The 23,985-nt window shown below is 42.9% G+C and overlaps 1 protein-coding gene across 1 annotated transcript in view; it reads right to left on the bottom strand.

Annotated features, from left to right (window-relative positions):
* Window positions 1–6,527: 6,527 nt before the first annotated feature.
* Window positions 6,528–23,985, bottom strand: part of TRIM33 (tripartite motif containing 33) — a 42,965-nt gene continuing 25,507 nt past the window's right edge. The window contains exons 7-20 of the mRNA XM_030965620.1: window positions 23,700–23,846; window positions 21,477–21,594; window positions 19,951–20,198; window positions 19,537–19,701; window positions 18,571–18,771; window positions 16,475–16,607; window positions 15,388–15,451; window positions 14,933–15,092; window positions 13,900–14,246; window positions 12,653–12,776; window positions 11,629–11,703; window positions 10,627–10,779; window positions 8,910–8,960; window positions 6,528–8,827 (exon numbers count right to left, since the gene is read on the bottom strand). Of these exons, the coding sequence (XP_030821480.1) occupies window positions 8,615–8,827; window positions 8,910–8,960; window positions 10,627–10,779; window positions 11,629–11,703; window positions 12,653–12,776; window positions 13,900–14,246; window positions 14,933–15,092; window positions 15,388–15,451; window positions 16,475–16,607; window positions 18,571–18,771; window positions 19,537–19,701; window positions 19,951–20,198; window positions 21,477–21,594; window positions 23,700–23,846 (2,199 nt within the window). The 3' untranslated portion in view covers window positions 6,528–8,614. The remainder of the gene's footprint in view (window positions 8,828–8,909; window positions 8,961–10,626; window positions 10,780–11,628; window positions 11,704–12,652; window positions 12,777–13,899; window positions 14,247–14,932; window positions 15,093–15,387; window positions 15,452–16,474; window positions 16,608–18,570; window positions 18,772–19,536; window positions 19,702–19,950; window positions 20,199–21,476; window positions 21,595–23,699; window positions 23,847–23,985) is intronic.

Below are 23,985 nucleotides of genomic sequence, written 5' to 3'. Positions count from 1 at the left end.
TTAGCAGCCGTTTCTAATCCTTGGTAGGATTTTGGGATGGGATTTTTCACCCTGGGTTGAAATGAAAATTGGCAACTGTATGATGGGGTGAACTGCTCAGTGTCACTGGAGCAAGCCAGGAGAATTAATTAAAGCCAGGAGAACTAAACCCAGGGCATTAAGAGACAGAAAATCCAAGCAAGCCTGAGCGGAGTCAAACAGAGGAGCTGCAAATGCCAGATGCCAGCCCAGCCACAAAGGCCAACTGCAGCCACCCAAAGAGCTGCAGCAGATGGGCTGGCAGGGCTGCAGCAGATGGGCTGGTGGAGCTGGGAGTGCTCTGGACACAGCCAGGCAGCACCTGGCAAAGAGAAACAAACCCCCTCCTGAGACCTTGATGCCTCGGGTTTAGCTCTGTGCTGCTTTAGTGTGTGGGTCTGGGCTTCACACAAGAGGATGGCGAGCTCTGTGCACAGAGCAAGAAGGCAAAACAATTCCTTCTCTAGCTGGGGACCAAGGACAAATGATCCAAATCTCAGGCCCAAGAGCACAAACAACGTGGGCTGGAGAGAGAAAAACAAGGATGGGACTTCATGGGCTGGAGCTGTAATTGGACAGTTAACTTCAATATGCAAATGGAGCAGAACTTATAAAAGTGTGAGACCCCGTGACTGGTCATGGATTTTGTGACCATTTAGGTTCATCTTGGGTTCATTTTTGTGACCATTTGGGTTCATCCTGGGTTCATTTTGTGACCATTTTCGTTCATCCTGGGCTCATTTTGTGACCATTTTGGTTCACCTTGGGTGTAGTCCTGGCTGGGCTCTGGTGCTGCCCAAGGTGGATCCATTGAGGAAATCCTTTTAATAAATCCCTGCTTTATTCTTTAGCTCTGTCCAGTCTCCTTTCTAACTCAGTCTTCACAAGGCATCAGGATCCTCACTGCTGCTCTGGCAGCTCCAGGGAGGCTGAGCAGGGCACTCCCACCCCTCATGCCCATGCAGAGCCAGTACCAGCTGTGCTGCCAGGGTTTGGCCTGAAAGTGCCACGGTTCAGGTGCAAACCAATGGGTCTGCAAAGAGACAGGAGCAGTTGTTGGTTGGTGTAAAGTTGTTTATTGCAGGAATACATCAGCCTCGAAGGCGAGGAGTTCAGATTATTAAATCTGGGCTAAAAAAACCTAAGTTTTCTGCCATAGAGCCCTGATGTTCTGAGCAGAAGCAGCAGAAGCTGCTACCACCTTTTATTTTTTACCCCAATACAGGGGGATTTTATTCATAAATCATCCATTCAGCTAAAAACGTGATTCTACAACATTCTTCTTACACCTATCTGAGCTTAATTCCAATGTGAGAAAGCAGTGTCTGTTCTTAGCCAAAATGTATACAAATAGTTCTATCTGTTCATTCAAATGGTTCTATCTGTTCATTCAAATCGTTCTATCTGTTCATTCAAGTGGTTCTATCTGTTCTATCTAGAAATGCAAGCAATGTTCTGCTATGTTTTTGTTATGTCTGGAGCTAAGTTAATTTTGTGAAGGGTAACATTACTGAACTTTAGGGCTTTTACTGTCTACCACAGTATCTTAAGGCACTTAAGATATATTCCTACTTATTTAAAACTAAAACTTACACTCCTGCTTCATGTCTGTGTGGCTTGATATATTTCAGTTTCTCTGAAGGTTCCATTTCATTCCTTTCTCTCTCTGAGGGACTCCGAAGGTTTTCATTTGATGCATTCCCCTGGGCAGGGAGCAGAGCCCAGCAGGTGCAGCAGAGAATGCAGGTGTGCTTTGTTTCAGCAAGAACAGAAGCTCCAGTGAAGCTCACTGAACCTTTTCCTGGAACACAGCTCTCATCAAGGAGCCCCTGTGACACTCAGCCACCTCAGGCACTCCAAGAATAAACACAGAGTGAGAGAAAAATTGGAGTTGGTTATGAGCCTGAAGGGAGCTACTGGTACATAACAGACCTGCCTGGATCAGAGCCTTCAGCTGGGTTTGGAAGTTCAGACCCACCCCCAGGCTGGGAGGCATTCCAGGGTACCAGAGCTCTTCCTCACTGGCTGAAGAGAAATTATTCCAAGGGAACTTTAGCTGAGGTGTGTGAAAAATGGCCAGATAATGTTGGCTCTCACATTTATGTATTAGATTTTGCATGTTGTTAGTGATTATAAATATTTAGAAATAGTACCAGTTAAAAATAATATATAATATGATGTGATATGGTATGATATGATATGGTATGATATGATATGGTATGATATGATATGGTATGATATAATATAATATAATGTGATATAATATAATATAATATAATATAATATAATTAATATAATATAATATAATATAATATAATATAATATAATATAATATAATATATTTCAGCTTAAGTATGCACTGTGTTGCTCATAGAAATAGTAGTGTAATGAATATAATATCTAAGTATTGCTTATGGAAATAATAGTGTGATGAGTGTATTGTATTTCAGACCTTAGCAAAATATAAGATTTTATAAAAAAGGCTTTTGTGAAACTAAAACCAGTGTAAGGCCATCCACTGACCAACCTGTCCAAGTGGTAACTGTGACACAAAGCAGAGCACTGGAGGACAATTAGAGAATACCAAGTTAAATTTGAGGACAATTTGAGAATACCACATTCAAATTAAGGAGGACACACTGAATCCTTAGCAGAGGATGTGAAACAGCAGGATGCAGGCACAAGAAGAAATAAAATATATTGACCTGACACCCAGGACGTCATTCAGTGTGAAGAAGTCAAACAAAGGAGTTCCCAAAACATCAGAAAGTTCACAAGAATGTTTGAAATTCAAACAATAATGCATGAAACACATGAATCTGCATGTGATGTTATAAGGATAACACTGTCTGTATGTACCTGTGTGTTCTTTGGCTGTTGGAAGTGGATTTGTAGAAAATTTTTGAAACTTGTTTCCAGCTCCATTTCTCTCTCGATAATGTCTGTATCGTTCCATGGCATTTCTAAGCCAGCATTTCTTATCTCAGTGTTTGCATACAGATGCACTCTGTGTCAGCCTTCTGTCAGGTTTGGAGAATTTTCTACAAATCCATTTGCCACATTTCCCCCTCTCTCTTGAACAGAAAAAACTTCTTTGATGGTTTAGAAGACTAAAAATAGAATAAAAGTTTTTTAAAACACCTCTCAGCTGGGGTCAGAAAAGGATATAATTCAACACTGGATTTTTGTCCCTTATTTTATCCATTATTAAACTTTACAAAAATTCTTTATCCTGTTTTTCACAGGTGTAAACTCAGTCCCCTTCCTCCTGGCAGGTCTGTGCTCAGTGCAGGAGCTGCAATCATTCCTGGCTCCTGGCACAGCAGTCCCTGCTCCAGCTGCTGAGCTGAGCCCAGCCCAGCCCAAGACCTGCAAAGCTCAGTTCTAGCTCTGGTTCAGAGCAGGAAGTCAGGACACGGCTCCAGTAGCAACATCCACACAAAAATTGGGATTTACCAGCAGTGGGAGCAGCTCAAGGCGCATCCAGCAGCTCCAGGTGAGAGAACACAGCAGAATTCCATTTGTGCAGCTTTTCACTGCATGCAAAAGCTCCAGAGACCTCCCAGCCCTTGTGTCCCATGCCCAGGTGTAGATAAATGTGACAAATCACAAATGTGACATTTATGACAAATGTGATAAATGTGACATTTTTTGCAGCCTCAGCCTAGCTCACCTAGGCTCCTGCAGCCCAAATTTCCCCCTATTTCCACACTGCAGGTGTTGTCAGGAAAGTCTTGTGCCAGGTGTGGATCCGTGTCTGATGATGTGCAAGAAAGAAACTCAAATTGAAAGAATGATTTTTCTAATTTAATAGAAATAACCAACCAAAATGGGTTCCAAACAATGCTTTAAACTGAGCTAATACAACTTCTACAGCACATTCCAGAGCACTTAACAAGAAATATTTACAGGCAGCTAAAGTATTAAATAACCAGGGAAAGAAAAATTTGATTTTAATTACACACCAGCAAAAAACACAGGAACAGAACAATTTGAAACAATAACTCTTTTTTTAAAAAAAGAAAAAGTTAAATAGGATGATTCAGATAATACAATATCACAGAAACAGCACTTGGTTTTTTTTTTTTGAAGAATCATATTAAAAGATGAGGCAAGTTTATTATGTGCAAAATGAGCCAGCTCCAGTACTGGAAGCAGGAAATAATTGAAGAATCAAAGAATGCCATGATTTAACCCTTCCAGGAGAATGTTTACATGTACAACAAGCTTTGCACTGCACAAATCTGTATAGGATTATTTACAGGTGTCCTGGTGTTCTGAGCCTAAAAATCCCCCAGTGCAGATGAGCACAGATGTGCAGGGGAGCTCACTCCAGACTGAATCCTGCCCAAGTCCAGCTTACAAAATATTCCAGTACCTCTCTTTGTAGAAATCCCATTCATTCTCAAGCCAGCAGCCTCCAGCTGTGATTTCACCCCACAGAAAAGGCCCAAACTGCATTTCATACATCTCACAGTCCACTTATAATAAAGGTTCCCAAATTAACTGCGATTTTGGAAAGCTGCTTCAATCCTGGTGCATCAGAAAGCACAGAAAAAAGGATCCCCATAAGCCAAGTGGAAGTAGATGGAAGAGTTACTGCACACACACTTTGAGAAGACAAAATAAATCACCATACCCAAAGATACAATCCATATGTGCCATCTGTGTAAACTGTGGCATTTACATTTTTATTTTAAAAAAGTACCTCCATTATTTGCTCAAACAGCTACTTCTTAAAAAAATATGAAACTTTCCCCAGCTTTTTAAAATAAAATGCCACACTCTATATTGTCAGGAACTGCTGCAGACTTTGTTTTTAAAAGCTAGGCTTTGTAATTTGCATACAAACTTCCCTATAAAATCGTTATCCTAAGGAAAGGATTCCTGTCATGCTGGCAGGCAAATGACAAAGCAGTTTTATTGCTTTTTTCTGAGGAAGAGAGAAAAACAAGGAAAAGCCAACTGGGAAAAGCTAATTCCCAGTACACTACACAAACAGATTTAAAATACTGCTGCAATAACCTAAACTTTTCCAGGTGATAAACCAGAAATTTGGGCTCATTTTAGGGAGTTTTCCAGTCACTTGAAATGTTTGATTCAGCATGAAGAGTGTCACAGCAAAGTGCCACAGTGACATTCCCCACTGAGGAACAACCTCTCCACACTTAACTGAGCATTTTTGTTCGCAGAAGTTGGGGAAATCCCCTTTTTTGAATAATAGCTCTGCTTTATTGTGATCTAGGCCATTTAATTCCAGGGCACAGCTGAATAACAGCCCTGAGCCCATTTAGCTGTTGAATTCCCTCTCATCACCAGGAATCCATGGCAGGACAGCTGGGCACTTTGCACTCTCATTTCAAATTGCCTTTTCCTTCTTTGGATTAACTTAAAACTTCAGGGACAACAAAAATTCTCAGCCAAAATGAAGACAAAAAATTTTGGGAGTATTTTAAAAGAGAGCAGAGTTGCACCAAGTGTCAGATTCCTCCTGCCACCCCAATTTTACAGATTTCCTGATGTAATAATCTGTGCTCTGATTTCCCCAGGTAAAGCCACTGACACACTGCACACCCAGCAGCTGGCATGGAGAAGATGCCCAGAGAATTAATGTGGCTCATTAATACAAACCCACTAATGAGTTACACCAAAAATTGTTTCCACTGAGCAAACCCTTCCCAGCTCTGTGATGAACACCCAGACTACAGGATCAGGGAAGGGATTAGCAGACCTTATCTAACCTTTCAAACAATTTCAAACAGAACTTTGCTGCTTTCAAAACAATCACTGAATTGCTGCTTTGGGAGTTCAAAAATGAAGGGGAAGAAGAAGGGAATGTTTTGTTTCCTTGTATAAAAGAAACACTTGAGATTTCTTGCACACGTTCAAGATTCCACATAATCCTATGAGCACTGAGGAGCAGTTCTGGAGGGCCACTGGGGTCTGTGCAAGGGAAGAACTCAGGCTCAGCAAGGTCCAGCTCAGCTGCACTCCTGGTGTGCAGATGATGCTGAGCACGAGCTGGCCAATTCTCCACTTGCAGTGAAGTGTTGGAGAGGCCACCTCAAAGGAAAGGCTGTCCCAAAACACTGGGAACTGCTCTGGGGTCTGGGTGGGGAGCAGAGAGTCCTGGTCCTGCAGCAGCCGGGGGACACGAGCTTCTCTGGAGGGTTTGGGGTGAGTCCTTCCCACTGGGCTCCACCTGGGATCCCCTGAGCTCTGCTGGGATCCCCTGAACTCCACCTGGGATCTCCTGAACTCCATCTGGGGATCCCCCTGTCCTATGCTGGGCTCCCCTGAGCTCTGCTGGGATCCTCCTGTCCTCTGCTGGGCTCCCCTGAGCTCCATCTGGGATCCCCCATGTCCATCCCACACTCTGGCTCATCCCCAAGGTCTCTGCAGGATCCAATTCCCAGCTGCTGCTCAGGGAAGAGCTCAAAAGGTGAGGCCTGAAGGTACCAAAGTGCCACAAAAACAAGAGGCCCGAGTGAAGAGAGTTCACAGAATCTTATTTTCATGATAATTTTAATAATATTCCTTTTGCAAAATGAAGCTGAGAAACTAGAAATGCATAAATAGGCAATACACAGAGCCATGAAATGATCCCTTGTCACTACCAGTGTCCTATTCACACATCAGCTTTTCCACAGGCAAAGTTGTTGCTCTTTGTCAATTTAATATGTTGAAGTGAAATTCCTTTTCCTTTCACATACAAACTGGTAAAAAATAAACTTAAAACAGCACTGTTCATGTCTAAGAAATTTAATGAAACAACCAGTTTGAGTTTGAAGTGTAACATTTGAGTGAAGAAGTGGGCTGGAAGTGAAAAACATCTTCAGTCCTCTCATTTATTGCAAGAGGGAGAATCCCAAGGTACACAGACCTGGTTCTTATAAAAGAAACCAAATCTGCAGTGATTTGCATAAAAACTGCTGAGAGCATTTCTCAATTTGATATTGTGCTAACATATTTCTCTTTACCATGATGGTAAAGCGTGGACAATGTCACAGGAATTGTTGTGCTGAGCACACCAAACCCCCAGGGATCTCCCACAGAATTGCTGGATCCACACAAACCATGGCAAACTCAGAGTCTGCCATCTCGAGCTCATTGGTTCCATGAATTCTTCAACTTCCTTTAACAAGATCAATATGAAGGCCAGAAATTGTATTTATTTCTAGTACTGACTTGTGTCAGTAAAAAAAAACAACTTCTGGAGCTGTAACTCCTTGTGATTCCATGATTTCTAACCAGGAATGCTGGGATGGAGGCAGTGCAAGAGAAGGCACTACAGAGGTGCCCCGGGGGTTACTGAGGGAATTGGGAAATTGTTCTGTTCTCACTCTTTGACCAAAAACCACTCAAGGCCAAACCCTGTGCAAGTGCTTTGTTCAATGGATGGACAGGCAACCCAAACTCAGACTGATTCCAATCTTCCTGCACATTCCCCTCACAAGCTGCTTCTGAAGAAAGTTCTGAGAAATACTCTAAGAAAAATAAGACAGAACCTCAAAATGAATGCAATGTTAGAAATAGCATATATTACAAATCTTTTCTTGATAGGAACAATCAATAAGAATACATATTAGCTTAAAAACAGTTCAGCAAATGTTGCTGACCTGCAAGAAATCTCAATTCACTATTTACAAATAAGACAAAGTGAATACAGGAAATTTTACACATTTGGTAGTTAATAGGTTATTGTTTGCCGAGTGGTCTATTAGAAACTGATATTTAGGAAGACTGGAAAAACACCCCAACCAGTTATTACCTCTTCAGTCTATATTTTAAGTACAGAAAAGTAGAGAATGAACACTGGAGAGAACATTCTGCCTCGTCAGGGGGTCAGGGACAGATGACAACGCTGAGACTTCTGCCATGGATGCCATTAAAATGTTCTGGGTACAGGAGTTTAATAAATACACCTTGTCCTACTGAAAGGGGTTGGAGCCACCAGCTTAGCCTTTCATCTGCCTCCCATTCCTGCACTCGCCCATTCAGAACAGTTTAATGATTTTTCTTTCTTCTTCCTTTTGCTATACATGAAATGGAGTAAAGAAAGCAAAATGTCAACAGTTGGATGGACACAGAAGATTCAGTTATTCACAGTCCTGCTTCAATGAGATGATCAAAGCAACGACCAACACACACTTGAGTGGACACAGAGGGGATTTCAGGAGCTCTGCTCACAGTTTACACTGCAGTGGAATGCAAGACACAGTCACTGAGCGGGTCCAGTCCTGCAGGTCGTGTCACTACAGTCTTATCTGTACATGGAACATCTCCTATCAAATCTGCTTCTCTTCAACATTCCTCCACCTCTGTCTGTGAGACCAGCATGAGTGTGTCCCCTCCATCAGGAAAAGAAAAAATATAGCAAGTAATCAAGGAAAAAAAAATACAAACCACCAAAAATTTACAATACAGGTTTTTTTCCCCTTTTGATGCGAATGTTTTTCTGTACAAGTGTTTTTTGTTATCTAATACTGTTTAAAAAGCTATCAGCTTCTGCAAGATGGCCACTGTAGGCATGATAATATTCCAGGAACACTTAAATAACAGTTTTTACAATAAATTTTAGGTCCATATCATTAGATTACTTTATATGCACTGGTCTCTCATCTGATTTTAGGCGTTTTCTACGTGGTTGTATAAAATCTTCATCGGAGTCCTCAGTTATTTCACCATCATCCTCTTCCTGCTCAAATTCAGGCAAAGGCTGGAAGGTCCTGTCTGAGTAGATCTCTGTAAGTTTATCTTCAAAGTACAATGCAACTGCCTTCCCTGCCTGTGCTACTTCTGAATCAGCCTGTGGACAAAAGAAGACAGGAATATTCACCTGTTGGAAATGCACATCCCTTCACCAAGTGTGCATGGTCTGAAACGCTTACCTTCAAATTAATCTCTTGTGTTTCTGCATAAACTTGAACAACTTTCATCATCTAAAAAGGATACCAGAGTCAAAAAAAATGAAATTATAATCCTTTCTAAAGTTACGAGATCGCACAGGATTGGATGACTAAAGTCAGCCATAACAACGACACAGTTTGTTATGGTTTGTTAGCTTTAGTTCCCAAACTTAGGCAGCAGGTTTAAAACAGTCTTAGGAGGTAAATAAACCTTCAACAGAACACACAACTTTTGTACAAGTGGCTCCCAGCCATTTTCTACTCATGACTGCTTTCCTCACAATAAACTGGAAATGCCTGGACGTGATTGTGGGGAATTCTCCTTTGGAGGGAGGAGCTCCAGGAGATTTCCTGGGGATTACCCCACTGGGATTTCTGCTTTGGAAAAGCATTTGGCTTAGAGGCACTCGACATGATGCTGCTGTGAGAGGTCAGAGTGACTCAACTTTTGCCATGAGCCAGGAAAGCTGAAACACATTTTTTTTCTTTTTTAAAAAAGTTTAAAAATCACCACAACCTTCAGTCCTTCCTCCCTTGTTGTACTCTGCTCTCTAAGAGCTGCAGCATGTTTTCCTCTAGAGTGGATGCTTCATTAATTCCCCTGATTGAGAAGTTCACATAATTAAATTACCTCATGAACCTCCTCTAATGCAGGGACATAAAGGAGTCAGGGCTGTCAAAATCCCAAATGCTTGTGAGCAGTTCCAGCATCACATCATTGACCCTGATTTTTCCCAGGGAGGTTTTAATTGCAGCTTTGTGCAGTTCCTTCAGTTTCCTTCTGCACAGGGCCAGAAATGCAGCCCAAACACTGCAAGTCCAGGTTACATTTTGCAGAGAAATAAAAATATTGGCTGCTTTCTGCATTTTAAGGTCAGAAGAAAGCCATTCCCTGTGATGCCTTTTGTCATTCTTGCTTTAAAGCATCTCAAAGATTAGGAACCCCCTTAGCTCCTGCTCAGTTTCAGCACAATATCACCTTTGTTTTTTTTAAATATATTCAGATTCTTTTTTCCATTGCTAACTAGCAGTAACATTCAGGTCATTTATCTCCCCAAGTCACATTTCAGGTGTAAGGGATATTTCATTATGAGATGGGATCATTGCAAAATTAGTAAAAAATATGACCCCATACCCAAGTTATCCACTGAAAACTGATTTTTATGAGAGCCCAACTACCAAGGGGTTCAAGCAGGAAGGTTAATAAAAGCCATAATGGCCACAAAGTTTTGTTGGATCCATTTGTGTGAGGTACTAAAACCAGAACAACTTCAGAAAGGCAGATTTCTCCTCAGTAGAGGAAGTTTCTCAACAGATTCCACCTGTTCCACGAGTGTAAACCAATTACCTGGGCAGCTTGAGACACTTTTAAGGACTCTTTGGTTGTCTTTATGGCACTTCCTAAGCACTTCTAAAATCAATCTGATGCACAGTAACCAGGTCACCCTGCTCCTCACTCACAGAGACCACTGAATGCATTTTAATAGTTCCCTCTGCTCTCCCAATTTAATTAAAAATGAGAAGTTATTCTGCAATTGCCTTGAGTTTGGTCGGGTTTTTAAGTATCTGATTCAGCATCTGCTCCAAAAGCAGCAGTTACAGCTGGAAGCAGAGCTTTTCATGGGAGAAGCTGCACAACCAGGTTGAAATAAATCTTCATTGAAAGGACAGATGGTGCTCAGATTGGAAGTTAACATACTTCATTAAACCTTTCACAGTTCTTGAAGATCAGCCGGACGTCGGCCACGAAGTCCTCGGGGGTCTGGTAGTGTTGGGAATGTTTCTTCTGCAGTTTCTTCTTCACCGTGGATAAATCCATGGGTTTCTTTATGATTTTATAATAGTTTGGTATCTGTAAAAAAAACAACAGTGATTTAGCACTGAATGGCTACAGAGCTCACAGCTGAATTTCCACACTGAAGGTGTCAATCCCTTATCTCATTTCAGGCACCTTCAGCAAAGCAGAAAAATTTCCTTTCCTCAATCTGAACTTTCAGTAAAGTTCTTTGTAAGAGTATGGAGTGACAGGACAAGGGGGATTGGTTTTAAATTGAAGGGGGGTAGATTTAGGTTGGATATTGGGCAGAAATCCTTCCCTTTGAGGGTGGGCAGGCCCTGGCACAGCTGTGGCTGCCCTTGGAGCCCTGGCAGTGCCCAAGGCCAGGCTGGATGGGGCTTGGAACAACCTGGGACAGTGAAAAATGTCCCTGCCCCTGGTAGGGGTGGGACTGGATGGGATTTAAGGTCCTTTCCAACCCAAACCACTCTGGGATTCTTTCTAACCTTCAGTGTCTCTCACAGCACCACAAAAGCTTTTCATTACTTCTTTTACAGCTGAAAACACAAGAGTCAAAGCAGTTTATTCCCTCCTCTCATTCACAAGTTTGTCCAAAAAGAGACAAAAAACCCTCCTAAAGCATTTTGAGTTTCATGGGTAGCCTGAGACATCTTGTTCCAATTCAATAACTGCTAATTGGAAGTATTTTTAAATATCTAGGTTTGATACTGGGAGTGAAGCATCTGCCTGGAGCAGCTCCAGAATCAGCTGCTCTCCCTCTCAGCCCCATGAAATGCTGGATGATTGCCAGAATTTTCAGACTGATCCTGGTGAAAGCAGTCAGTTCCTTCCCAAATTCAGCTCCACACTCTCAGGGCTGTTACACCACACAGAAATCCCCAAGGTTTTTTTCAGGACACTCACCGAGGCTGGGACTGGCTCTTGGAACTCAATGCTCAGCTCGTGGCAGTACAGGTAAAGCAGGAGGCGTTCACATTTCTTAGAAAGAAACAAACAGGGTCAGATTAATATTCTTAATTTATCCCTAGACCAGAAATTCATACCTCCACACTTTAAATAGGCTTGTACTTTAACAGCTTAGTACTAAAAAAATTAAATGCAATCCCCTCAAATTGATTAAAATAGGTAAAGTTCTTAGGAGGGCAGAATTGAGACCCATTTACTGTTCACAAATTTCCTCTTTGTTTTCTCCCTCCTAACCAAAAGCTTAGGGCTGAAGTCAAGCATGGAGAGACATGCTAATATACTGCAAATTAAAAAATAAAATACCAACTACAACCACTTTTACAGCTTTTGTCCAATCACAACCACAGGTAACAGGAAAGGACTGAGCTGCAGACATTTCCCCACAAGACAAAACTGAACAAAGTGAAAGCAGAGCCAGTGTTTCTATAAAGTCCTTGTTGAAATATTTTTCCTTGCTTTGCTTGTAATTCCTTTAAAGGAATTTGATTTGATGATACTCCTAACACTACACAGAGGCTGACTGATGAAGCTAAAAATAATTCTGATTGTCAAGATCATTAAAATTCCCTAAGAATGCACCTGAACACTCCCAGCACCTCTCACAGAATGCACTTCAACACACCAAGCTCCCAGAAATATTTTATGAAGATGACACCAATGCTAAATGCAAAGGACTTTTAATCAAGTGCATGTTAAATGATGCATTTAAATACAGAATTTGTGTTCATGCTGAATTTTAGCTCCTCAGTGATTACAGTCCCAGGGCACTGGGGCACTCCCACAGTCACCAACACCTGGAGATGTGGCCACAGCAGGAAAAATCTCATTTGGGTTGCTTTGCAAAACCATAACTACATTTAATTTGCTTCAGCCAAAGCAAAACCATCTCCAGTCAGTGAGGGGCAGCTGATGTGAGAATGCTTTCTCCTGGGAAGCAGATTCCTGCAGGTTTGACACCCACCCTTTGGTCCACAGGACTCAGGCCTTGTGCTGTCTTGCCTTTCTTGCTGTGCTGGGAATTGTCACAATCATATTCCACTTCAGGTTTGCTCAGGTCTCTGCAAAATGTACATATCCACTCTCCACTAAAGAGAAAAACACAATTATTCCAGACATCCAGGGATAAATTCTCATCAGTGATGACTACAAATAGTTTTTACTCACTCAAAGATTCACATTCTACTGCAGTAAAGACTTGGATACCCAAATCTAAGGAATGACCCTTAAGGCTCACAATAATTCTGCCAGTCAAGGCCATTTTTCCTGCCCTCATATGATACTTTAATACTTTATAAAGTATTATTTTATAGCACACCCTTCTCACCTTGCCTTAAAATGAACTTTACACAACAGAATTGCATTGTGAGACTTTACACAAACAGATAAACAGAACAGGATTCTGTTACCAGATAAACACTGATCAGCTGTCAGGGTCTCTAGCAGGTCAGTGACCCTGATATAAGTTAGAAAGTCTCTTTCCCCAGCCTGGCGCTTCAAGAAAGAGTCAGGGCTCTTCATTTCTCAGTCTCAAGGTTGTTTATTGTATCTTATCTATAAAATTCTTTCTCCTGTCCAGCTGAGGTCCTTCCAGCAGGACAGTTCCAGGCACTCTGCCTGCCCCCAGGGAAGTGTTATCTTTTTATACTAAAAACTACATGTACAATGTTTACAATAACTTTCCAATACCAATCACCTGTGTTAGACAGTGAGCTCCTACTCTAAACCAATCCATGAGTGCCAACATCACCCAGAAGATGGAGGCCAAGAAAAAGAAGGAGAAAGGCTGGACATGCCCAGATCCCTTCATCTTGCCCCTTGAACCCCCATTCTAGAAACCCCAAAATCTACTTTTTCACTTTGTGGTAAATTCACAATCATTCTACTTAATTTGTCATGGCTTGCAGATCTTCATCTAAGGTTGGTAATTTGCTCCATGGGTCATAATCAAACCCACAGGTGTTTTGGGCTCTGAGCCCCCTGGCAGGGGTCTTGGCTGCTCAGGACAGCCAGAGGGATGTCCTGGTTCCTGACAATCAGCTACACATAAATAACTCAGGCAAGGCCTTGGAAATATCGTATTTTTGTAGTATAAGAATATAATATTTTTGCAGTATAAGAAACCAGCCAGAACAAGCTGATTTTGGAGGAAACACCACTTTGGGTTCTGTGCCCAACCTCAGCCCACCCCTGCAACGCTGCTGGGGGTACCTGGGGAAGCTGAGGAGCGTGGGGACGTGGCAGGTGAGGTGGAACACCTTGGGGCACTTCTCACAGCACAGCAGGTCCCCCCCATTCTGGCACACAGCACACCAGTCCTCGTTGGGGTCGTCATCCTTGTTGTTGCCCTCTCCTGCCACCCGGGCCGAGCGGTGCATGAGGCTGCGCACGGGCGATTTCCCGTTCACCAGGCTGTGCCCAGACTGCTTGCAGCTCTCACTCAGATCTGCTGGCTCTGTCTTCACGTGGTTTTCCAGGCTTCCCAAAGCTTCCAGTTCACTCTCCAGGTGTAGGTTAGTGGATAGTGGTGGTGTCAAGCTGCTCTCGGGGCTGCTGAGCTGGAATGAAAGCAGCACATGGGAAATCAGTTGATTTTCCAGCAGGATCTTCAAAATCCTCCCACCATTCAAAGGCACCATGCTCACATCCCAAAAACCATGAGGAAGAGCTGAGTTGCACACAGTACTGAAAAGTGCTTTTCCACAAGTCCTTTCTTTGTAGAACACTCTCATTTCTTCTGATACATAACAAGAGAAATGATGTAACAAGCCAAACACACTAAGTCATTAAAAGCTGTTAATGACAACTTGATTGTCATTAGGAAAAATCCTCAACTCCACTATCCTGCTCCCTGTACACAATCCTGTTCAATCAAGCATAGCTGGGAAACACTGAAAAATATTCATTTGCTAATTATTTGATTTATACTTTGGTCTAAGAACTTTTGACTGACTGGAGGTTTCCTGAATGCAATTACCTATGTGGGAAGGTCTACAATCAATGGGTGACTCACAGTTTTTAACAATTAGGGATTAAAAGCAGCAAATACACTCTATTACACTTAATTTCAATCATTAATGATAAAATTTACATTAGAGGCCACTCTGTGCCTGGCAGAGCATTATCAGGGAGAAAATACCTCTTAGAATGAAGCTTCAGAGTAAAAATGCTTTTTTTTTTTTTCTTTCCTTTCTAAATTCTTAAACATGCTGCCAGGAAAACACTGAGCATAAACTAACTTTACCATGCAAGCACTCCTTCTGCCATCCTCTGTTTTTTCCTGCTTTACTGTTCCTGAGAAGCTGCAGATCTCTTCCTCTGTGCCTGGCTCTTGCTTTACTTTCACCTGGTCAGCCTTGAAGCCAATGCCAGTTTTGTCAGCAGTCCTGCCTGAGGAGCCACAGCTGCAGAGATATCAGCACATCATGAGATAAATATGAGGATAAATCAACAGGGCAAAGAAATTCAGGTAACTGTTTCCCAAAAGAAAGGCAAACGGTGTCAGCACATTTACAACAGTTTACAAGACACAGGAGAATCATAGTACAGGAAAAAAAATAAAAATATAAATCTTCATGTAAGCATTCTTCCATTCCTCAGTCACAGTTATGATAAAGCACAATTTGCCAATTGCCAATTCTTTTCTGGAATTATTCATGTCTGATTTTTTTAGCCTGACAGTGTTCATGTGACACTCACCTTCCTCTGCTGCCTGTGCTGGAGGTGCTGGGGGGCCTCACAGGAGTGTGGGAGTTGGATAAACCTGCAAAGAAGCAGCACAGAAGGTGATCTGGCACAAGTTTACATTCACTGACTAATCCTGAGGAACCCCAGAAATGCTGCAGGAATATCCCAATTTACCAAGTCACCTAAGCCAGCTGTTCTCTCAGTCTTGTGATCACAACAAATCCAGCACATCACATTAAATAAAAAGTGACAACACACAGTTCTTAGAGTCTCAATAATTACTTCACCTAATCCAAACAGTGCTAAAGCCTTCAGACCATTACACCCTCAAATTTTATGCACTGAGAGCCACCAATAAAGTCAAAAAGCAGCCTCTGCATGGTTTGCATGCAGGTCTGGAGAAACACAGGAAGCCAAACTGCTGCACCCATTCATTGAAAGGATCTTACAAGTCTTGTAGAGAAAACCAAGAGAAACATCAAATCCCAGAATGGTTTGGGTTGGAAAGGACCTTAAATGCCATCCAGTGCCACCACTGCTATGGCAGGAACACCTTCCACTGTCCCAGGCTGCTCCAAGCACCATCCAGCCTGGCCTTGGGCACTGCCAGGGATCCAGGGGCAGCCACAGCTGCTCTGGGCACTCTGTGCCAGGGCCTGCCAGAAATTCCAGGGAAGGATTTCTTCTTATTGACTGAAATAATTTTCTTACTTATAAAAATGGTCATTTTCAATGTTCAACTACCTCAGCATTAGGTACTGGTGACTTAATTTGTTCATGTGCATAAGAAAAGCTCTACCATTAATTAATTTTACTCAGAATGACCCTGACAAGTGTCTCTATATGGATATATATATAAATATACACATATATATATCTCTGGAATAGTGCATCCATGTGCTGGCAGTTTGTTACTATAAAGACATCTCTAAAGGAGGGTAAAATTTAAATTTCTGGAAGAATCTATTTCTGAGCAAAACAAATTTTAAATAGAACATTGCTTCCCTTCTGGCAGGAAATGCTAAGCAATTATTTTCAACCTAAACACCAGAAATACATATCACATTCTGGAATAACTAGAAAAACCCATCAGATTTACCTGATGACCCTGGAGACAGAGCTGAAGGTCCTGGGGAGGGATTCATGGTGCTGGTAGGCTGTGGGGGGAGGTGGCTGCCTGTGATGTACCTACTTAGCAGATTATCTAAACTACTGGAACCAGCATCTTCCAGCTAAGGAGAAAAACCAAAAAAACCTGAATTAGAGAGGTCTCATTCACACCTTTAAACTGTGATCACTATCTTTACTGGAATTGTTCCCTCTCCCTTCAAGGATTCAAGAAATCAGCAAATATTTTTATCACTTTCATGCAGAAATCAAGCTTTCAAACAAGTAACATTTTTCAAAAGCTCCTAAATTTGAGGTTTTTACCAGTATGATCCTGGGCTGCACTTACACAGGGTCACTGCAAACTTTCTGCTTCCCAGCTGCTCAGTGTGTCAGTCACACACATGGTGCTGTGTTAGTCATGAAATACCAGATTTCTGAGGCTGCAGAAGTTATTCCATAATTGAGATATTAAGGGAGGCCATAACCTTGTCCTTCCTTAACATGATGGGAAATCTCCCACTCACTTTCCAAACAGATTTTAGTACTTGTTAAACCCAAGGAAACAGGGACCCTGTTGCTGTAACTGCTTAAATGTGTTAAATGCAATAATGTGTTTGAAACACACTGCATTCCAAGTGGGTTTTAATGACTGTGCCAGCAGTTTGAAGGACTAACACCTCCTATCCACTAAACCCAACTAAAATCCATAACAGCTATTACATGAACAGGTATAAAAAGAAGAGTATCTCAGCAGAATTCTGTATTTTCAGTGCACCTGCAAGTTGCATGGTAATGTTTTGTTCTAAAGCCTCAGCACTGCAGGCTGCTCACAGTGAGATGGGATTCCTCCTTCCCCACCATTCTCACATTAAAAATGACCTGCAGCCTCCTGAGGACACTGAACACACCAGCCCTGAACATTTAAGAGCTGCAAAGTTGCAGCTGGCATTTCAGCAGACTATCTTGGATCAAACTGATTTTGTTTCCTGTATGGTGACCAAATCTCCTGGGTTTTACAGGGGCATTTCAATGCAAAGGTCCTGTTCTCAGATGAAGACATCATCCTCCTCCCCTCCCTGCAGAAAACACATTACTTTTATTTTATTTGCCTCCACATGTACATTACATTGTGCTTTTCACCTCTCCAAATGAACTTCAAAATCTACCTCAGCTTGTGTCCCCTCTCTGTGGGACAATGGGACATGTCCTCTCTGTGCCTCCTTCTAGGAACATCCAAGAGAAACTCCAGGCAGCTTTAACCCTGAATAAATCACCATTCAGGGCACTCAAAATACATCACCATTAATTATTCTAGCTTCCCACAAGATGGTCTTGTGGAAGAAAGGAAGTGAACACAGATCTGGGATTAATTAAAGTGTAAATTTTACTACAGGACACATTAAAAAATGGTTAATCTAAAGGTTATCAGGTGGAGCAGGTCAGCCCTACATGAATGCCTAAGAGAAAGGCTGAAGATTTTAATTCTACAACTTTAAATGCTAATTACACCATTCCATGACCAAATCCTGGCACCTAACCACAAAAGCAGAGAAGGAGGAGCAGCACTGACCTGGATGAGAACCTGGGCAGGTTCTCAGAGTTGGTGATGGAGAACTTTTTACAATATTTTAGAGGTTAAATGAGTTTGGATTCTACAACTTTAAATGCTAATTACACCATTCCATAACCAAATCCTGGTACCCAACTACAGAACCAGAGAAGGAGAAGCAGCACTGACCTGGATGGGGGGGGGGATGTTCAGGAGGGAACACAGGTTCTCCGGGTTGGTGATGGAGAACTTTTTGCAATATTTTAGAGGTGAAATAAGTTTCAATTCTACAACTTTAACTACACCATTCCATGACCAAATCCTGGCATCTAATCACAAAAGCAGAGCAGGAGGAGCAGCGCTGACCTGGATGGGGGGGATGTCCTGCAGGGAGGGCAGGTTCTCAGAGTTGGTGACGAAGAACTCTTTGCAATATTTTAGAGGTGAAATGAGTTTGAATTCTACAACTTTACACCATTCCATGACCAAATCCTGGTACCTAAGCACAGAAGCAGAGCAGGAGGAGCAGCACTGACCTGGATGGGGGGGATGTCTGGCAGCGAGGGCAGGTTCTCCGGGTTGGTGACGGACGGGATGAGCTCGATGGCCGACACGGACGGGCTGGTGGGGCCGCGGTTGGCGCTGGCCATGGTGGCCGTGGTGGGGCTGGTGGGGTTGATGGTGGTGTTGTGCACTGAGACCACCGGGAAGGGCCCGGCGTGGCCGGGGTTGGAGTGCTGGGGAGACACAGACACCGCGCTGGGCACGGGGCCATGGCAGCTCCCACTGCCCTGAGAGAGACCTGAACCCAAGCACAGCCAGCACAGCACTGAGGGCAGAGCAGCTGCTCCTCCTCCTCACTTGGAGAGGAAAAACTACTTGATGTGGCTCCATTTTAAACAGACAGCACTTCTTCCACCAAGTATATATAGGGGTATTTTCTTAAAGCAATTACTTCCTCCCAAGACAGCTTTAGAGTTCACATCTAATTTTTTCTTTAACTGTTTCAAGTAATATAAAGTCACTTTTGGTATTTCAGTCACATTAACATGCATTGTCAAGCATTTTTATTCTTAATGGCATGCAGAGCTCTGCATCAATGCTTCAGGTGTGAATTTAAAACCACTTCAGCAGCTGATTTAATCAAAACCCCTCAACTACATCACTTTGAACTTCACTACTCCTCACTATTCTCTAATAAACCTCTGAATGCTCTTTTCAGCTGAATGCCACTGAAAAGTGCAAAAGGAAACGTTTTACTTCCCAGAACTAAACTGCAACACAAACATTTCATTTCATTTCACTTCCACCCCTAAGGTTTGAATTTCCTTACGTTCAGCAAAACTGTCACAGCACAGTAATGCAACATGGAAAAGAAGCATACAAATGTGTGTAGCTGTGAGCTACAGGGGGACAGATAAACACATTTACAGCTGGAGGCACCATCTACTGGAATGAAAGGCTGGCACAATGGCACAATGAAGCATGTACACAGGATATACTTGTCTTTGAAGGTGAGGTTGCATCATGGAGTACTGAGGTCCATTGTGGCGTGGGATTCCTGGAATACGAGCAGCATTCTGAGCCATTCTCATCTGATGTGCTTGGAAAGCCCCACAGTTCATGTTACCCCTCTGCATGGTCTGCATGCTGATCAACCTGGGAGGCTGCAAGGGTTTGGGTTTTTTAAAATTTGTGCTTTTAACATGGAGAAAAGAAGCCCATCTCTTTCCACAGCAGTAGTAACACAACATCAGGCAAAGCCAAGAGCTGTCACATCAAAATATCTCAGATCTCTAAAGATTTTAGTCTATAAATTGCTTTGTAAGTTTAGATCTGACAGGGTGATTTTAAATCTCAGTGTTATGGTGAAATAAAGTGAAAGAAGGTATAGTAAGAACACTTAAAGGACTCACCTGCTGCTGCAGGACTTGGGGGCTGCTCTGCCTGGGCACAGAGGCAGAGGATGGCTGGGCCATCCTCATCTGCTGCAGCTGCTGGTGCTTTTGGGCATACACCTGCTGCTGCATGTGCTGCAGTCGAAGCTGGGCCAGATTGATTTGTCCTGGAGCTTTGTTGACGTGGTTTGTTCCTGGAGGAGTTTGCCCAACCACTACATTGGGAGTGTAACTAGGGGTTGGTTTATTTTCAATGACCAGGTTACCTATAAAAAGCCAAAGAAGCAATCAACATCATCCTCCAAAGGCTGACACATGTAGAATATTCTGATGTTTCTAATGCAGTTTTCTCAGAGCAATTTAAGCTTGAAAGCTTGAAAATTTAAATTGAAAATTTAAATGTAATTTTTTAAAATTAAAGTTTAAGCTCTTTGTGTCTTCAATAACCAGACATGATAAAAGCAAAAAGAGAACTCAGACTACAACAACTAAGTGCAAAATTAAAAACATGATCTGTGAGGGAAGAGTGAAAGAACTGGAACTGCACAGCCTAAAAGCCACAACAGACAGAAATGACTTCTCTGCTTTCACAAGAAATGGACAAGATGAGAAATAAAACAGAAAACAAACATTTTGAACATAAGGTTTCTCTGTCTAAAGAAGCAAAGCATGGGAAGAGATATTTGAGTGTCCCACTGCTGAGAGACTTCAAACAGGTTCTACAAACACAACACCACACACTGCTACAAGCAAGCCCTGTCTGGCTCCAATGTCATGGACCATGCTGCCTGTCCAGGTAACTCCTGTCCTATTTTTACATGGAAAGGCAAAATGATGATTTTTTGATCAGTTTGTGAATGTGCACTCAGTAGAATCTGCATGTCCCTTTTTATTAAGGTTGACAGTTTCCTTTCTGCCCTAGAGAATAAATACTCTTGACTGAAGACAGGAACACCCCAACCTGGATGTTGGACTCAGAGCAAGGAGTGAGTACACACAAAAACTGGTATTTTGATCAGATTTTCTATGAGATTTTTATCTAACAGAGAAGTTCACAAGCAGGTGCTAACAGGTATCACTGTGCTCTGCCCTCTTCTCTCATTCCAAACTTGTACTTTGCAAACTCTAAGTGGAAATGGCACAGGTCCAGTGTCCAATCCAGAGAAACTGTGGCTGCCCCATCCCTGGAAGTGTCCAGGGCTGGACAGGGCTTGGAGCAGCCTGGGACAGTGGAAGGTGTCCCTGCCATGCAAGGGGGTGCAATGAGATGACTTTTAAGGTCCTTTTCAACCCAAACCACTCTGTGATTCTGTGATTAGGGCCATTCCTAGAACCATTCCCACTATTTAGAGAAAGCTCTGCTAATAGAAAGAACAGAGCAGATAAGGAGGATAATCAGGGCTGGATGGGTTATGAGAGTTTATGGTCAACAGAGTTTTTGCCTCCTGCATGAAGAGACACTGCACTCACTCCTGTTGGATGAATACCCCCAATTCAAGAGAGTTTTCCCAGTATCACAGATTAAACAAGCAGGGGTTTCTCACCCAAATTGACCACATTCTTGGCCCAGAAGGTGGGGTCACAGTGGAAGCGGATGGCGCCGTTGGCAGCAGGGACGGGGTCACAGCGAGCCTTCAGGATGTGCCTCAGCTGGAACGTTATCTGAGAGAAAACAAAAATACTGCTGCTGACAGAGAACCAAAGAATGAGAAACAAGTGTGTGTTTAGGCCATGGAACACCAACAAGGACTGGCAGCAGCAAGTTTGGTTCGTAGCCTGGGAAATTCTCAATTCATCAGGAAAATCCCACTTTGTACAACTTCTTTACTCTGAGGATGCAGAGCAGCACTGTTACACCACAATATTATTGAAATGAGTCCAGGGAAACACTGAGGTACCTTCAGAGAGCTGACCCCATTCCTTCTACACCAACACTCCCTAAACCCTTCTGGTAAAGACTGAATTGTTGCACAATTGCTTGGCTCTGCTCTAAGATCTGAAGATAGGGTGCCATGATGGACCCACAAGGCAGAACTGGGTGTATCCTTTGGATTACCAACATTTGACCTCATTTGTGTCTTAATCTCACTCTGGATATATTTGATTCCCCTGTCCCTCTGTGTTTGTGGCTCAGCACATGTTCCCAGACTGGGAAAGTAGGTGGCAGAGTGATGGTGAGCACACCCCTGGGCTTGCAGGTGCAGAACTGGGCGTATTCATGTCTTCAAAAGTGAATTATCCTGTTGGTTACCAACACTTGACTCTGTGTTTTATCTCAGTCCAGGTCTATTGGAACTTTTGCCCTCTGTGGGCACAGGGACTGGGACTGAACTGCACAGCCTGGTCTGGGCAGTCACACAACGAATGGCTGAGGGCACTTTGTTCTGCTGGAGAAGAGGAGCCTGAGGAATTCCTGGCCTGGAATTCTTATCAGAGAATGTTTTGTGACATTTCTTGAGCTCTCAGTTTAATTATTACCTATGTGACTGTCTCTTCAAGTGTGTAACATTTTGAGGCTTCACAATGGTGTTGTGTTCTGGGAGCCTCACTGGGGGCTGCAGCTTCTTCCTCAAAGGGACAGCTCTGATCTCTGTGAGCAGGGACAGGACCTGAGGGAAGGGCTGGAGCTGTGCCAGGGAGTTTAGGTTGGATCTCAGGAAAGGTTCCTACCCTAGAGGGTGCTGGGCACTGCCCCAAGGCTGCCAGAGCTCCAGGAGCATTTGAACAACACTCCAGGGATGCCCAGGGTGGGATTTTGGGGTGTCTGTGCAGGGCAGGGGCTCTACTGGCTGATCCCTGTGGTAATCACACATCCTCTGCACAGAGAGAGACATAACTCTCTCCCAGGATTTTCCTGGGAAGCTGTGAGAAAGCTCAGAGAAAAGAATGAGAAACAATTCTTATCTCCACTTGCTCCACCTGCTGTTGTGCACATGTGGAATGTGTGATGGAGATTTGTTTACCAAATTTCTTAATTGGACGCTGGATGGTGTTTGGATTGATTGACCAATTAAGTCAAAGCTGTATTGCACTGTCTGGAAGGGGATGAGCTTCTTGAGAAGTATAGTATAATACAGTACAATGTAGTACAATAAAGTGATTGATCAGCCTTCTGTAATCATGGAGTCAATTATTATATGACAATAATAATGGAATTCCCTGATTGTGGAAACCCAGGACACACCTGGAATATTCCTCTGTCTGCTCTGGGGTGCCCTGAGCCCAGGGCAGCACTGACTTTGACCCTCATCCATGGAGAAAGTTTCCTAGACTTCAAGATAGACTGGAATCCACAAAAGTGTGAAATAGATTATAGGGAGCAGTGTAGGTGTAGCACTTGGTGAGAAATTGAGGTTTTGGGATTTTTAGTGTGCAAGATGGAGGGCACAGGGCGTTGTCCTGGGTTTCTTCTTCTTCCTTATTCTCCATGGGTTTGGGTGGCATTTTGTAATTGGGCAGAAAAGTCGGCATTGGGGGCTCTGTGGGATCAGTTATTGGGTTAAAAGGGGAAATAATCCAGGTGTCAGCTCTTAATTGGATAGTTTAGCTTTAAAAGACCTTGTACCAAGAGACTGTTGGCCATTTTGTGCCTTCTAATGAAAAGTTGCCCAACTCACAGTAGTGAGACTGTTTTAGTGATAAAAAATAATGAACATCTGAGACAGAACATGAACTGTCATCTCAAGTGCCTTCAATCAGACCCAGAGAAACCCAGAACTGGTAGCCCCACAGCTGATCAGTGCTTGCTGCTCCCATGAGTCCCTCACCAGGCGTTTGCTGTAGAGCAGGGCAGTGCTGCTGCCACTGGCAATGGCCCAATTAGTGAAGTTCATCACGTGCTTCACTTGTCGTGACAGCCCAGTGATGTCATTCTGCTGCTGGAGCAACTTCATCTGCCTCTCCTTGGTCACGTTCTGCAAAGAAACAGAGGGTTTATTACAAGAACTTAACTGTAAATTGTAAATTGTAAAGTAATTTGTTACAATGGGGCTTTCAGATGTAGGAGGAAAATGCAAACTGCTGGTAGGTTTTGGATCAAAAGGGAAATGTCCC

This window comes from Camarhynchus parvulus, chromosome 26, assembly GCF_901933205.1.
Source record: "Camarhynchus parvulus chromosome 26, STF_HiC, whole genome shotgun sequence".
Taxonomy (NCBI): Eukaryota; Metazoa; Chordata; class Aves; order Passeriformes; family Thraupidae; genus Camarhynchus; species Camarhynchus parvulus.
This window is presented reverse-complemented; position numbering and strand designations above follow the sequence as displayed.